Below are 14,012 nucleotides of genomic sequence, written 5' to 3'. Positions count from 1 at the left end.
TATTGTATTTAAGGTGTATTTTTGTCTGCTCTTCATGAAGTCCTTGTTGGTTGGTTCCATTGGATGATGTGATTTTTTTTTTTAGTAGAAAGCATATCTTGATAAACATCTGTTGATACAAATAATTGTATGCGTATGCAAAGCTAGCCAGCAAAACCAACACTCTCTGGAACATACAGGGAAGTGAGAAACTGTTGCTAGCTGTAGGACTTTGTCAACAGATTTTGTTAGCATTGCAGTATAAAACTTTTGAATGTGAATAAGAATTTGAATTTTACTACAAAGAAGTCAAACCGGAAGCACATATGAATTTGTTTCTCTCTCTCTCTCTCTCTCTTTCAACTTCCTCTTAGGCTAGTGCTATGAATCTCCTTTCCCCGGAAATTAGTCTTTTCTTAGCTCAGTTTCTCAAAGGCTTGCCTCATGTTTGGCATCTGAAGTAAACAGTTGCACAGCCAGAACAATAACTGAATCACAGAATAACCTGAATGCTTTTGTTTTGAATGATAGATTACTGAATGGATCACTTTTCTTCCTCCCTTAAAGCATAGATGATGATGATTAAATTCATTTAAGCCTTGCCATTTCTGTTTAAAAAACACCCAAGGCATGAAAAGAATTAATAATATACACAAATAGGATAAATGTTTCTCTCAACAAAATTAAATAGGTAACAATTTTATTGGTTGTCATTTTAGGTTTTTTTTTAAAGCCTGCTTAAGTAAAATTTTCACTGCTCATGAGAAAAATAGGGATCAGATGTTTTTTGGAAAAACTCTTTCAACTTCTGCAGGTCTCAACCAAAAATATATCTAATCATGGAGGCTTCTGGACAGGGGTGGGAATGTAATTCTGGAACAAGTCAGTTCAGACTGTTTTGTTGGAATACATCTTTTGGGAAGGGCCACATGCCTCCAATGAGAAACAACCTTTACTTGCTTTCTGGTCCTTCCTCCACGTGCCGTGTCAATTCTAAATATTAGTCTTTACCCCTGAGGGGGGAGGGAGTCAGATGACCTGCTATGGTTGTGAACTGGAGTGTATCTTATGGGAAGGTGTGGTCATGCCCCTCCTTTCAGGTCACTAGGATATATGAGACCTGGCAATGGCCAAACATCAATCAATGTTTAGTAGCTTGAAATTACTGAAAAGCTATCACATGAGGAAAACGTGTTTAGAAGCAGATGAAAGTATCTTGCAGGCCTTGGCTGAATAGGTCAAGATTAGCAATTTCCTCCAATAATATGTGCAGCTGAACTGCCAAACCTAAGAAGTTTTGCAGATGTTATAGGGCTGTTTTGGTACCATCCCCATCTGTATAGAATGACTTTCCACAAGACTTGGCAGCTTAACTGATCTTGCAAGCTAAGCAGGCTCAGCCTTGATTAGTATTTAGAAGGGAGACAGTCGAGGAATGCCAAGGCTATAAGAGAAATAAAAACATCCTGGAGGAAGCCAGTGGCAAATTACTTCTGTAACACTGCCAATAAAACTGCATGGATCTAATCACCAGGAATCAAATTTGACTCAATAGTATTTTTACCCTCATGAACTTCGTATTTATCTCTATGATGGAAGCTTCAATCTTGGCAACCTAATTTATGGTGGCAGTTCCTTTGACCAGAGCAGCAAGGCTGGTGGTGTGTTCAGTCTCTTTCTGGCAGCCAAGGCATGGTGAGTTCACTATTTCTAGAAACTGGAAATTGTAGTATGCAGTTATATGTAACCATAGGATTGCTATTTGCCCACTCTTAATTTTGGACTTTGAAAGTCAAAGACAACATGTCAGATTGAGTCTAGAAGTATGGAAAATGCAACTTTATACTGGTAATTCCGATTATTTGAAGCTTTCACATTGCTTTCAGGGCAGGTTCTTATAAAATATAGTTAGGTTCATACTTGCATTAAGTCATAATATTTGTGTGAACTCGGCCAGTTGTGGTTTATTCATCAGTTCATGGCTAACACAAAATCTGAACCCAGTTTAACAGTAGCTGAAGCTGGAACTTTTTTTTTTAGGAAATGATGTAGTTGGCATATAAAACAGAAGTTATAAAAGACATTCTAATCTGTGTGCAGAAAGCAAAAAGTTACATGCCCTGTAGCTGGATGTAATATGTATACATGAAAGAAACCTCACTGAGTTTGGTGAGATTTTAATTTAGAGCAAATATGCATGAGTTTTTCAGCCTTGGGGTCAGTCAGGAACCTGGATGAATATGAAGGATTTTGCTACAGGTGTATGTCTTGTGTGTGTGTGTTTTTAAAAAAACCTGCATTTTTGAAAAATGTCATGCTCACTGTACTCTAACAGTAAATTTGATTTCCCAATCAAGTGACTCCACCTTTTTCACTTAGTATGTAGTACAGTACAGACCTGACTATTGTGGTTGGTAACTGTGTTTGTGGGTCTAGCGTGTTATGTGAATTCAGCTAATTGTGGGTTATTCAAGAAACATGAACATAGTGAGGTATGTGATTTCAGCTAATTTCAGTATTTGGATATAATGGCCTGTCTGAACATGGTGTGTGCTCTCATGCTTTCCTTGGTTCAGTGGCAGAACCATTGAACAAATCAAGTATACCGTAGTTGTTTCAGTGAGAATGCTAGCTAATTTAAAACAAAGTTAGGATTCGTCAACCAGAAACTAACCCGGATAGTTCTGTGGGGCAAAACCATAACCTCTGGTCTGAGTAACACTAAATTAAGCAAAATATCCTCCCCCTCAAAAAAACTTGTAAAAGTGGGATGAGATGGGAGGACGTGGAGTCAATGCCTTATCTCCCCTTCTAGTTTCAAGCAGGTATGGATGGACACACTGGGAGCACAATTTTCTTTCAGGCATAGAGGTAATTTGAACCTCAGGCATTCAGATTTTTTTCTACTAAATGCTGATTAAATTGTTACATTAGGTCTACAGGAATTACTTTGCTCTTCAAAAAAAATTCTAATTCTCTATTTTTTTTTCCATTAGGTCACGGGTCATTTAGATGACTGCACTTGTGATGTAGAGACCATTGATACCTTCAACAACTACAAAATTTTCCCCCGGTTGCAAGAACTTCTACAAAGTGATTATTTCAGATATTACAAGGTAGCTTTTAGAACTGATTTACTTTTCATACACATATAGAGAATGCCATTCATCATGGCATTCTCTTTCAGGACAAGCAATATTATGCAGAGCAGAGTAAGCCAAAGAAATTAAAAACATAAAGTAAGAAAAAAACAGGTTAAAATTTTCTGTGCTTACAAACCATCCTATTACTTCCATGCACCACTTTATACGCTGCCTTCTTTAAACTTCTTACCTCCCTTGTTTGAGGATCTCACCAGATCCATCCAACCACAATATTCTTAATCTTTCTGGCTGGGGAATTCTGGAAGTTGAAGTCCACACTTCTTAAGGCTGCCAAGGTTAAAAAACACTGCTCTACATGATGATCCCCCCTCACTTATTTGTACTGATCCCTTCTGAATTTAATCCACATTCATTCTGTACCCATTGACCTTATCAAGGGGAATCACACATCGTCTCTTCTTCCCTGCTCAGCGTTCACGTAATCTCTAAGCTATCCATGTATTTTCATGCTTGTTTTACTTCTACTGCATACAGCTGTTAACACATACAGCAACCAACTTTCAGCTTTTTATTCACACAAAGCAGTCTGTAATTCAGGCTTATTTATATGATGTTTTCTCTAAGTCCAAAAACGTCCAATATATTTTAATATTTCTCCAGTTAAAACAATTGCATCTTTCACATTTTTAACATTCTCACAGCATTTTGATTTCTTTTCATCATCTTTTTCTTTGGGGACTATCATTTATAACATTCATTTCAGCTACACTCTTCAACATATGACTCTCACCCTGAAGCAAATCTCTAAATTACTCTTTCCAACATTTCCTTCACTTTGGTTTCATCCCAAATCATTTCATCATTTTTATTTGTAAATCCGTTCACTTTCCTTGGGGCTCTTTCTTTAGCTGCGTTAATCACTTCCAAAACAATTTTTTATTTCCATTAGAATTGCCTTGCATTTTCTCAGTCACTAATAATCTTCATTCTTCCTTGCTCTCTGTAACTGCATTGTTTATACCTGATTTCCCTACATCTGCATTATGCAATAACTCTGCTGTTTTCTGTTTTTCCAGCATTCATTCTCTTCTATGCGTTGTTCCTCATTCAGAAGCTATTTCAATTCATAATTTTACCAAGCATCCTTTTTCATACTGCTAGTATAACTCCATAAACCTCTGTGATATCCTGAACGTAATTCTTTTCACATTGTTACAAGTAGCTTCCACATTCTCTCTCTCTCCATTTATTTAGATTGATTCAACTTCTAATACTTTTTCATACTCTTCAGGACCAACTATAAAATACTTCAGCATTTTCTATTTTTTTTTACAAATGCTTATTTTGTAAGATTACACATTATACATATGTAGGAATATTTACTTTTTTAGGAATCAAATCTGAGACAAAAGTATTAGTACTAGAGCTCAAATTATTAAAATTATATGCATAAAGAAAAGTTGTTTATGTGGTAAATGCTCTAATGGACTGCCAAAAATGTTGCATTTATTTCCAACAGGTAGTGTTACACAGTTCAGCACATTTTTGGTTCCATGACTTAGGCTTGGTTAGAATATGTGGCATTCTGATTATTCTAGAACCACAGAAGAGAATATAGAAGGAAGCATTAAACATATGAATGACCAGACTTTTATTTCATCCTTGGTCCGTCTGTAATTTAAAAACAGCTCTCACTCTTTTCTCCTCCTTTCCAGGTTAACCTGAAGAAGCTGTGTCCTTTCTGGAGCGACAGTAGTCACTGTGGAATTAGACACTGTGCCGTTAATCCATGTCCATCTGTAAGTTCAAGGAAACAACATTCTTTTCTATTTTTCAAATCCTGATACAGTTGAATGCAACCTAGTTAGCCTGCAGAAGACCTGGTTTAGGGAGGACACAAATGCCAAACTGTGACAATATCCCAGTGTGCTTCTTCGTTTTATTTAGTTCTGGGAGATATGAAAGAAAATCTCTCTGTTTGTTGTATCAATTCTTTAAGAAGAACAGTTGAGGTTCTGTTTATGCTGTGATAATACGACTCTCTGTACACGCTTGGGCAATACATGGCTCTCCCTGCCTGTTCGTGGAGCCTTGCTAGAACTGCTAGCCCTGCTTCCTCTCCAGGTGAGGGTCAGCAAAGCTTTCTGCAGATTTTCATCAGGGGAGGAGGGAGATACGATTCCAGCAGAGCCCTTGTTCCCTCTGCAGCCCCTGTAATACATTGAAAGTGGACATATAAATATCACACCTTCAACCAGCAAGTGCTGCGTGGACATGGCAGCACATTCAGAGTACTGCGTGGTCCTCTGTCTGTAGCTGCTTTCTTCAGCCTGGAACCTGCCAGATTGTCAAAAGTGAATTGATAGTTTTTACATAACAAAGTCTTGTATGATTAAAACCAGGTAGCTGAAGGACCACTATGCCCACATGTCCTTTAGGATCTTTTGGTGAGACCTATTTTCTGGCCCACCTCCTGGTTCGGATGGGTGGAAATTGAGGGTTCCTCAGTAGTGGTGTCCTAGTTCTGGAATGTCTTTTCCAATTCCTGTGCTTTGTACTTATTTATATGAACGTTAAGAGTTAGTTTTACTGGACTAGGGTTTTTAATCTCTTTTTAAAAAATTGCTGGCAGCTTTTTAGTTTTGATTGCTTTATTATTACATCTCTGATGCTTCTAATTTAGTTCCCCTTTTTGACAAGATTCTGCTTTTATATCGGATGGTTTTTGTGACGCTTGCTCTATTGGTTAATTTCTGGTTTGAAAATAATTTCATTTGAAGGAGGATTAAGTACATCTTATTTTGTGCTAGTGGTAATAAAAGTTAAAGATTAAAAAAAGGATCATGACTGATCAAAATTGGGCCATTGTTTTTACTTAGAGTGTTGCATGAACTTGCCCATTCTGGATTGTAAGCCAAGTTTTAACATGAAGCATTAAACTGGCTATTATGGCTTGCCCAAGAAAACAGTTAAAACAAATCATGGCTTAATGTGACCTTTGAAATCAGACATAATCCTTGCTTTACATTTCCTGTTCAAATTGTTCCTCCAGCAAAAATGGGTGGTTGACCAAAAAGTGAAAATACTGTGGTTTTACACTGGCATATTAAATAAATACATCAGGCTTGACCTCATGATCTCTTGTTTCAGGATGCAGTCCCTGGTGGAATTAGATCAGAGACTTATAAGGTAAGTGACAATCAGGTCCAGTCAGAACTGACTGGATCCAGGATAACTGCCCTGTTCTGCGTGTGTGTCTGAAGAGAGAAGCACTGGTTTTTCTTAACAAACTAATGACGTCTTGAGACATGAGCCATTGTGGTAGCCAGCAACCAACTTAGCTAGGCCTGTCATTTCCAGCTTCTGGCCAACATATCTAACAGATTTGAGTTTTAGTAAAAGTCAAGTTTTTTTTTCACCTCAGGAAATAATTAAAAAAAATTGTGCATTTAAGATCTCAAAGAAATATACATTCCTAAAAAAAGCTCCTAAGTTTGTACAGTAACTGTTAGGCTAATGGTTTAGCTAAAATAGAGACAAAGGAGGATTTTTACATACTGTATACAGCAATTGATTGCAAGGAAGAGGGTGAGGGATCCTGAGTGGCACACGGGCCATCACAGGCTAGAATTGATCTGGGGATTGCCAACCCCACAGTGGTAAGTGCACTTGAATCAGTTCCTCATCTCCTGTCATCTTGTTTTATAGTATTCAGAAGCAGCTGCTGCCACCACCTTTGCTGAAGGCTGTGAAAAAGCAGAAAACCTTGGGGCTGTTGACAAATCTTTGAGGTATAATTTGTTTTTCTGGATAAACTTGGCATGGTGGTCACATGCATTTTCTTTTTCCCCTAGAAATTGTTCTCTGTGCATTTGTCCACAGGCAGTAAGTAATTCAGGTACTTAGCCTTACCTGAGAAGTAGGCTCTCAGGCACTTCTGCAGGCATGGCTACTTCCCAGAGTGGGCTTAGAAAAAAAAGGGGATTTTTTTCCAGTTTGGCAACAGCTGTTGCTATCACTCCAGCCAGTTGAGAAACCGTGGTAGATGGCCTGGGCAGCACAGTGTGCTTAGCCATAGTTTGTTTAATGAAGGTTTATTGTATAAACCTTGAATCACTGTGCTTGCACATCACACTAAGTTATAAACTGATGTTTACAAGCCACAGTTGTTGGATTCATACAACATAAATCAAAACCAAACCAACTTTATTATGTTTTAGTGCAATGTATGAAGGCAGGTGGTGTTTCAGTTATGTGTCCACCCATGATGAAGTGCCAAATTCATGGTTCCTGCAGGCTCTCTCAACTGTTGCTAAACCGTGTTCTTGGGCTGGCTGATACTAGGTGTGACACTTTTGCATCTCCCACAGTCATTTAACCCAGACTCCCTTTTCTATGTAGAACCATTTTCATGCACATGAATGAGAGACATTTTCTCACTTATTTTGCAGTGAGGAAACTGCACGGGCTATGATTCAGTGGACCCAGCATGACGATTCTTCAGAAAACTTCTGTGAAGCTGATGGTATTGTTGGTGTCTCCATTGCCTGTGTTTCTATTGGGGCATCTAAAGTGGTTGCCAGCATTCAGAGAAAGTTGGCATATGCATTTGAGATACACAGAGGCATGCCTGTTATCTTGTTGGTAGCCTTTTTACTATTGTGTACAATTTAATCAAAGTCCTCTAAATAACCTGAAGTGGAAGGAGAAGAAAAAAGACAAAATACAGTAGTAAAGAAGAAAAATGTGGTTCAAATTACAGTGCTTGCCATTTGTTTGTTTACATGATGCAAACAGAAACGACCCTTGGGCATTATCAAGATGTTTGGGGAATAGCTGTATGTACAAGCAGGGGTGTCGTTAGGAGTGTTCAGTGACATCAAAATGGCAGGTGTGATCAGGTGACCAAGGCTGTCCCTTTTTCACATCTGTGGTTTGGGTGCAATGCACATAAAAAGGGGGCAAGGTTTTGATTGCACAGTCATACCCAGCATTTTGATACTGATACTGCTGCAGACACCCCTGTTCACAAGTCTGCCCTGTTCATATAAAAAACCACCTAAGGAATTTTAACACCAATTTTAATGCCAAAAGAGGTAATGGGGAAAAACAAGTGAACCCTCTTCATACTTTAACTTCAAGTATTCGGTCCTCTGACTGACTTCCAATATTGGAGCCAGATTGGGCAATAAATGCATTTTTGGCTGGAGAAAGAATAGGAAAAAGAAATCATATTTTTCTCATTTATATAGGTTTTCAAATACTAGATATCTAGTCCCTTTCTTTCCCTCCCCATTTTATAGATCAGTAGACCATGTATATGAACACTAGACGTAGTTGTCCCTAAGATAACAAGGTTGGCCCTGATTCTTTCCCTTGCTAAAAAAAACCCCAGACATGCATATAGCTGCCATAGCTCTATACTGGATTTGATTGCATGCGACTTAGTATGATGGAAGCTGCATAGAATCATAAAATGTAAGGGTTGGAATAGACCTTGGAAAACATTTTGTCTAATTCCCTGCCTAGTGTAGGAATCTGCTACCACAGCATCCTTGACAATTGGCCGCCCAGCCTCTGTTTAAACTCTTTCCAGTGAAAGAGAGCCCACTACTTCAGTCTGTGGCTCAGGAAATTTTTCATTATGCCCAACTGAAGTTTATTTCCTCTGATATAAATCCAGTATGCCAACTCTGAACAATTTTGCCCTCTATTCTACACGGCACCGCTTCAGATGCCTGAAGACATATCTCCATGCTGTTTTCTCCAATCTAAACGTATTCAGTGCCTCCAATAAGTCCTCACAGATTTTTTCCCCCCCTCCAGACCTTTTATTATCTTGTTTGTTCTCCTCTGGACATGCTCCAGTTTGTCAATTTTGTTCCTAAAATGTGCTCAGAACTGGATGCAAGATTCACGGTCAGAATGCACTCTGACCAACAAAGAAGAGGTGTGATCTGACCAACGCAGAAGATAACACCTTCTCTCATTCTTAGGGAAGCCAGCAGCACTTCCTTTGTTTGTAGAATGAAATGATACCAAACCATCGTGGTAGTTTTTGGTTGTTTTATCTGGCTCTTGCCTGACTAAATACACAGCATTTAGCATGCATGAGTCCACAACTGAGAAAGTTGTGCCTTTTTTCCCCATATGTTTCACTTTGGAAAAAGTGGAATACCCTGAGATAAAAAGAACAAAAACGATTGGCAGGATGCATTTCAGAATACATTCTTATTTTCTTTGTCTCTCTTTTTAATGCAGTACTTTTTCCTTCCTAGATATCCATTCTCCTGAAGCAGAGTATGTAGATTTGCTTCTTAATCCAGAACGTTATACTGGCTATAAAAGGCCTGAAGCCTGGAAGATTTGGAACAGTATTTATGAAGAAAACTGTTTTAAGTAAGTACATTTGGCCAGGCTTTAAGATCTTGAGATTTTTTTTTAAAGATACACATCTATTTTCCTCCTGGCTATATTTCCTAGGGATTTCTATCAATGGGCTATTTATTTATAATTTTTAACATCTGTATATCCTGCCTCTTAGTCTAGTTGCTGAAGTAACCTCAAAAACAGCAAAATAATAGAATAGTTTCAGCCTCAGTACACAGAAAACTTAAGATCTTTTTTATTTTATTTATTTATTTATTCAAATTTCTATCACTGCCCATCTTGCCCTGAAAATGGGGACTCTGGGCGGTTTACAATAAAATTAACCATTTAAAACCAGCCATATATAAATTACCAAACAAACAACCGAGTAATAAAATAATAAATATAAATATAAAATCCAAGTGGCGCAGATTACATTTGATAGGGAGAACTCTCTGGGGGCGGGCACCACTGCAGAGAAGGCTCGCCTCCTGGATCCTGCTAAGTGAAACTCCCTTGCCGACAGGATCCGTACCATACTCTCTCTGCATGACCGGGTGGGATGGGCCGATGTCACGGGGATGAGACGGTCCCTCAGGTACCCTGGCCCCATGCCATGTAGGGCTTTAAAGGTCATAACCAACACCTTGAACTGGACCTGGAAGCAAACTGGCACTCAGCGCAGCTCGCGCAGCACTGGGTGTGCTAAGATCCTTTTAAATGTCTTTAAAAGACTGAACAAGTAACAGCATTTTAAATATGTGCAAGGGCACTGACTCACATGCTATGTTAACTTAGTTGACAAGGGCATATGGAAAAATCTGAGTTGGCTAGCATCATACAACCAAATCCATGCTCTGCAAACCACAGTGGTTATATTTTCACAACATGCTGAGCTAAAACATGCCGTTTAATAAAAGGACAGGGTTATCTTGTGGCTTATCTTGGGGACCTCAGCTATGCATAAACATGTCCCCAATACAGATCTCAGCTCTGCCACTAATTCCTTTGGTGACCTTTTGCAAAGTGTTTTTTCAGCCTTTGTTTCCTATACCCCCCTATTTTCACTACGGACAGACTATTACAATACAGTTACTGTTTCACTATTTTTAGTGACTTGTCCAAAGGTACCCAGTTACTTTCCATCCCTAAGACCGGACTAAAACGCAAGTTTCCCCATTCCTAATCCAGTGCCTTAACCACTAGACCAAACTGGCTGTCATCTACTTGTCACTGGTTAAATATTGAAAGAATTATACCAATGTAAAAATCTTTAGATTCTTCCCTGGTTTCAGGGAATTGATTAAAGTTGACTTCCCCACCCAGATACTGTGTTGGGTTACAGCTTCCATCATCCCCAGCAATGCCAATTGCATGGAATTAGTAGTCCAGTATACCTGGAAGGTGTCAGGTTGGAGATAAAGACTTTAGAAGAAAGGATAAATCAGAGTGCATCCTTGAAGTTGTCTGAAAGTTTGCCTTGTCCCACTTAAACTTGTCCATTCAGCCATTAAGACTATATCTCTGGGGAACCTTTTCCATTCTTTTGAAATTAGAAAGATGCAACTATGGGTAAGGTGGAATGCTTCTCCCTAAATATTGGTCTAGTTCACTTCCGTTAGCCTTTAGGCCACTGTTAAAAGTGATTTTATTTGGTAGAAACTGCGATGAATGTAATCCAGTTCTGGTGGTCAATTGATTTTAGTTATGCCTTTATCCAATATTATTTGTAGATTGTTTTAACTATAAATAATTAAAATATGTTTACCTTATAGGCCTCGCTCCATAAAAAGGCCTTTAAATCCACTTGTTTCTGGCAGAGGTAAGCGCATCTTCTTTCCATTATACTTGAGAGAAATTTGGCATTGTCAGTGGACAGAGTTGTCATGTATTTGGCAAGAATTAGGGTTGTTGAGAGGTGGGCAAAATTCAGATTAAGACCATTTTCAGATTCCTGTTTAATGTCACTTTTCATGCTGCTATGCTATGAAAATTTATCTAAATGGGTGGTGGGGCAGACAAAGGGGAGAAAATGGCAAATAGGAATGGAATGGAGAAGGTGTTCAAAAATAGAAAGTCATGAAGTAAATAGGAAACAATGCATTCCTAAGTTCCTTGTTGTTCATTTAACAACAAGCATATAGTCCTCATGGATAAAAATGTAGGCTACAAGGAGTATCGGTGATACTGGTAGAAGTCCTAAGGGTGGCTGAATAAGATTCATTGTAGAATAGGAATAATGCTACAGTTGTCATGAGTAAGGATGGTGAGCAGGGGGCTCCCTTCCAGACTGTTAAGCGCATGCGTAGCACTGAGGAATTGGTGAGCCATTCCAAGAGGCACAGATTGGGACCACCTTAACCTGTGGGGTTTATATGGCTGGGTTTTCCCACGTTTGTTCAGTTTGTTAGGATTACTGTTATGTATTATCAATAAAACATTAGAGACCAGATCCTTGTCTCAGAGTGTTTCCTGGGAGTTAGGACATCAATCCTAACAAACTCCTACTCCCATCGAAAGAGGGAGGAACAAGAAATTAAGGGGAGATTTTTAGAAATGTCTGCAGAAAACCAAGAAATGTAGCTCACCAATTCCTCAGTGCTACGCATGCGCTTAACAGTCTGGAAGGGAGCCCCCTGCTCGCCATCCTTACTCATGACAACAGTATTTTGATTAGATCCATGCCCTTCTGCCTCAGTCTGGAGATCTGGAATAAATTATGTAAGTGTGATCAATGACTGAAATAAAGTAGTTTGAGACTGAATCATGTAAGTCTGGGGAAAAAAAAGCATAATAAATTCAGCAAAGCAAGACTATTTTAAAAAATGTACTAGTTCTTGGAGCAGAATGGAGATTGCTGGTGCACAAGCTTAATATTTTTAGTACCAATTGTACTATATTGTGTTAGGCAGTGGGTGTGCGCTAGGGCTTTGGACTGCAACTCCCACAATCCTTTGCTATTGGCTATACTGTCAGGGGTTGATGGGAGAGAAAATCCAAAACATCCAGAGGCAAATCTTTTCTAGTTTAACAGAGCAGTCATACCCGTAAAAGTAGCCTAGAAATAGTTTAAAACATTTCATCTGATTGAAATGTAATCTTTTCCTTTTCGTTTTCTATTTTTAATTTGCTTTTGCAGGAGCAAGAGAAAATGAAGGTGAGTGCATTCCCAGCAGTAACCACAAAGGAGAAATCCATAGAGGATAGAAATATTGACAAGTGTTAATTATTTGGTCACTGGAAAAAAATTGTCAGGATTTAGCAAAACGCACACTTGACTGTCATTTCTTATTCTATACTCAGTCTTCCAAAATTAGGCACCCTTCAGATATGTTGGGGCTTGGCCATGTTGGCTGGAAGGTGTCAGGTTCAGAAAGGCTACAGTAGGTGAGGATCTACCTGAGTGCATCCTTCTTTTTAACAGACCTTCATTCTGGCTATTGGGGCCAGCATATACTGATATATTAGCTCAATGTTTCTCAACCTTGGCAACTTTAAGATGGGTGGACTTCAACTCCCGGAATCATGCTGGCTGGGGAACTCTGGGAGTTGAAGTCAACCCATCTTAAAGTTGCCAAGGTTGACAAACACTGTATTAGCTGATAGGATTGGAGCTAAGAAGTGGAAGTATTAAGACCCCTTTGCTAATGTGTGCAGTAGGAGCAGATGGATGTACCAACTTCAGGGTTGTGAGATGCAATTTTGAGAGGAGTTCCTGCTCTTGGAAAAATTCTTCCTATACACTACTGGCCAAACTTGGCGTTAGATGCAACAAATGAGGCTATCGTAGAAATCTCTCTGTTGTGGAAAAACCTTTGTGATGTCTGTTTTTCTTTCTTTCCAGGGAATATGTTTTACAGCTGGTTGCAAGGTAACTGATTTTTCTGCCACTTTAACTAATGCAGTGTTGATTACATTGCAGATGCAATGTTGATTATACTGCAGAATTGGATTTCTACCCTCTGAATTGCCATAGTTGTCTCTCAATGTTTCTTACAGGCCTCTGTGTGGAGAAGAGAGCTTTCTACAAGCTCATTTCTGGTCTTCATGCAAGCATCAACATTCATCTCAGTGCCAGATACCTTTTGCAAGGTTAGTAGCCCTGCTTCCTTCTTAATGCTCAAGACTAGCCTTTTCCAGCCTCTGGACAAGGGCATAAGTACATCTCTTTGGGCTCCAGAAATTGCTCAGGTCCTGAACCCTTAACCACAGGCTACAGCAATGGCTGGAGGGCAGGAGAAAGGGAAGAGTAGGATCACATGACCATTTCTTCTCCACCACTGCCACAATAGCAGTTATGAGCTCTGAGGTCTCCCTTCACTCTGACACCCAAAGTATCCCTTTGTTCCTCACGGTTCCTTATAAAAACCTGCATCTGTATAAAAGAGCCGAACAAGAAAGAAAGAAAATGAACAGATCATAATGTACATGCTTGGGCATCCTATCACTGAAAAGCATTTGTCTCCTCTAGCTGCCCACCTTGCTTCACTTGGAAGAGGAATTCTGTTGATGATGTTGGATGTGGCTGTGCGTGTATGGGAGAAATGGGAACCATCACAT

At 39.1% G+C, this 14,012-nt stretch overlaps 2 protein-coding genes across 2 annotated transcripts in view; one reads left to right on the top strand and one right to left on the bottom strand.

Moving 5' to 3' along the window:
• Positions 1 to 14,012, bottom strand: part of PTGER2 (prostaglandin E receptor 2) — a 449,149-nt gene that overhangs the window by 306,758 nt on the left and 128,379 nt on the right. The window lies entirely within an intron of this gene.
• Positions 1 to 14,012, top strand: part of ERO1A (endoplasmic reticulum oxidoreductase 1 alpha) — a 28,195-nt gene that overhangs the window by 3,013 nt on the left and 11,170 nt on the right. The window contains exons 2-11 of the mRNA XM_063290532.1: positions 2,976 to 3,095; positions 4,799 to 4,882; positions 6,234 to 6,272; positions 6,792 to 6,874; positions 7,535 to 7,608; positions 9,362 to 9,482; positions 11,228 to 11,274; positions 12,592 to 12,609; positions 13,297 to 13,323; positions 13,452 to 13,544. Of these exons, the coding sequence (XP_063146602.1) occupies positions 2,976 to 3,095; positions 4,799 to 4,882; positions 6,234 to 6,272; positions 6,792 to 6,874; positions 7,535 to 7,608; positions 9,362 to 9,482; positions 11,228 to 11,274; positions 12,592 to 12,609; positions 13,297 to 13,323; positions 13,452 to 13,544 (706 nt within the window). The remainder of the gene's footprint in view (positions 1 to 2,975; positions 3,096 to 4,798; positions 4,883 to 6,233; positions 6,273 to 6,791; positions 6,875 to 7,534; positions 7,609 to 9,361; positions 9,483 to 11,227; positions 11,275 to 12,591; positions 12,610 to 13,296; positions 13,324 to 13,451; positions 13,545 to 14,012) is intronic.

Source organism: Candoia aspera, chromosome 1 (assembly GCF_035149785.1).
Source record: "Candoia aspera isolate rCanAsp1 chromosome 1, rCanAsp1.hap2, whole genome shotgun sequence".
Taxonomy (NCBI): domain Eukaryota; kingdom Metazoa; phylum Chordata; class Lepidosauria; order Squamata; family Boidae; genus Candoia; species Candoia aspera.
This window is presented reverse-complemented; position numbering and strand designations above follow the sequence as displayed.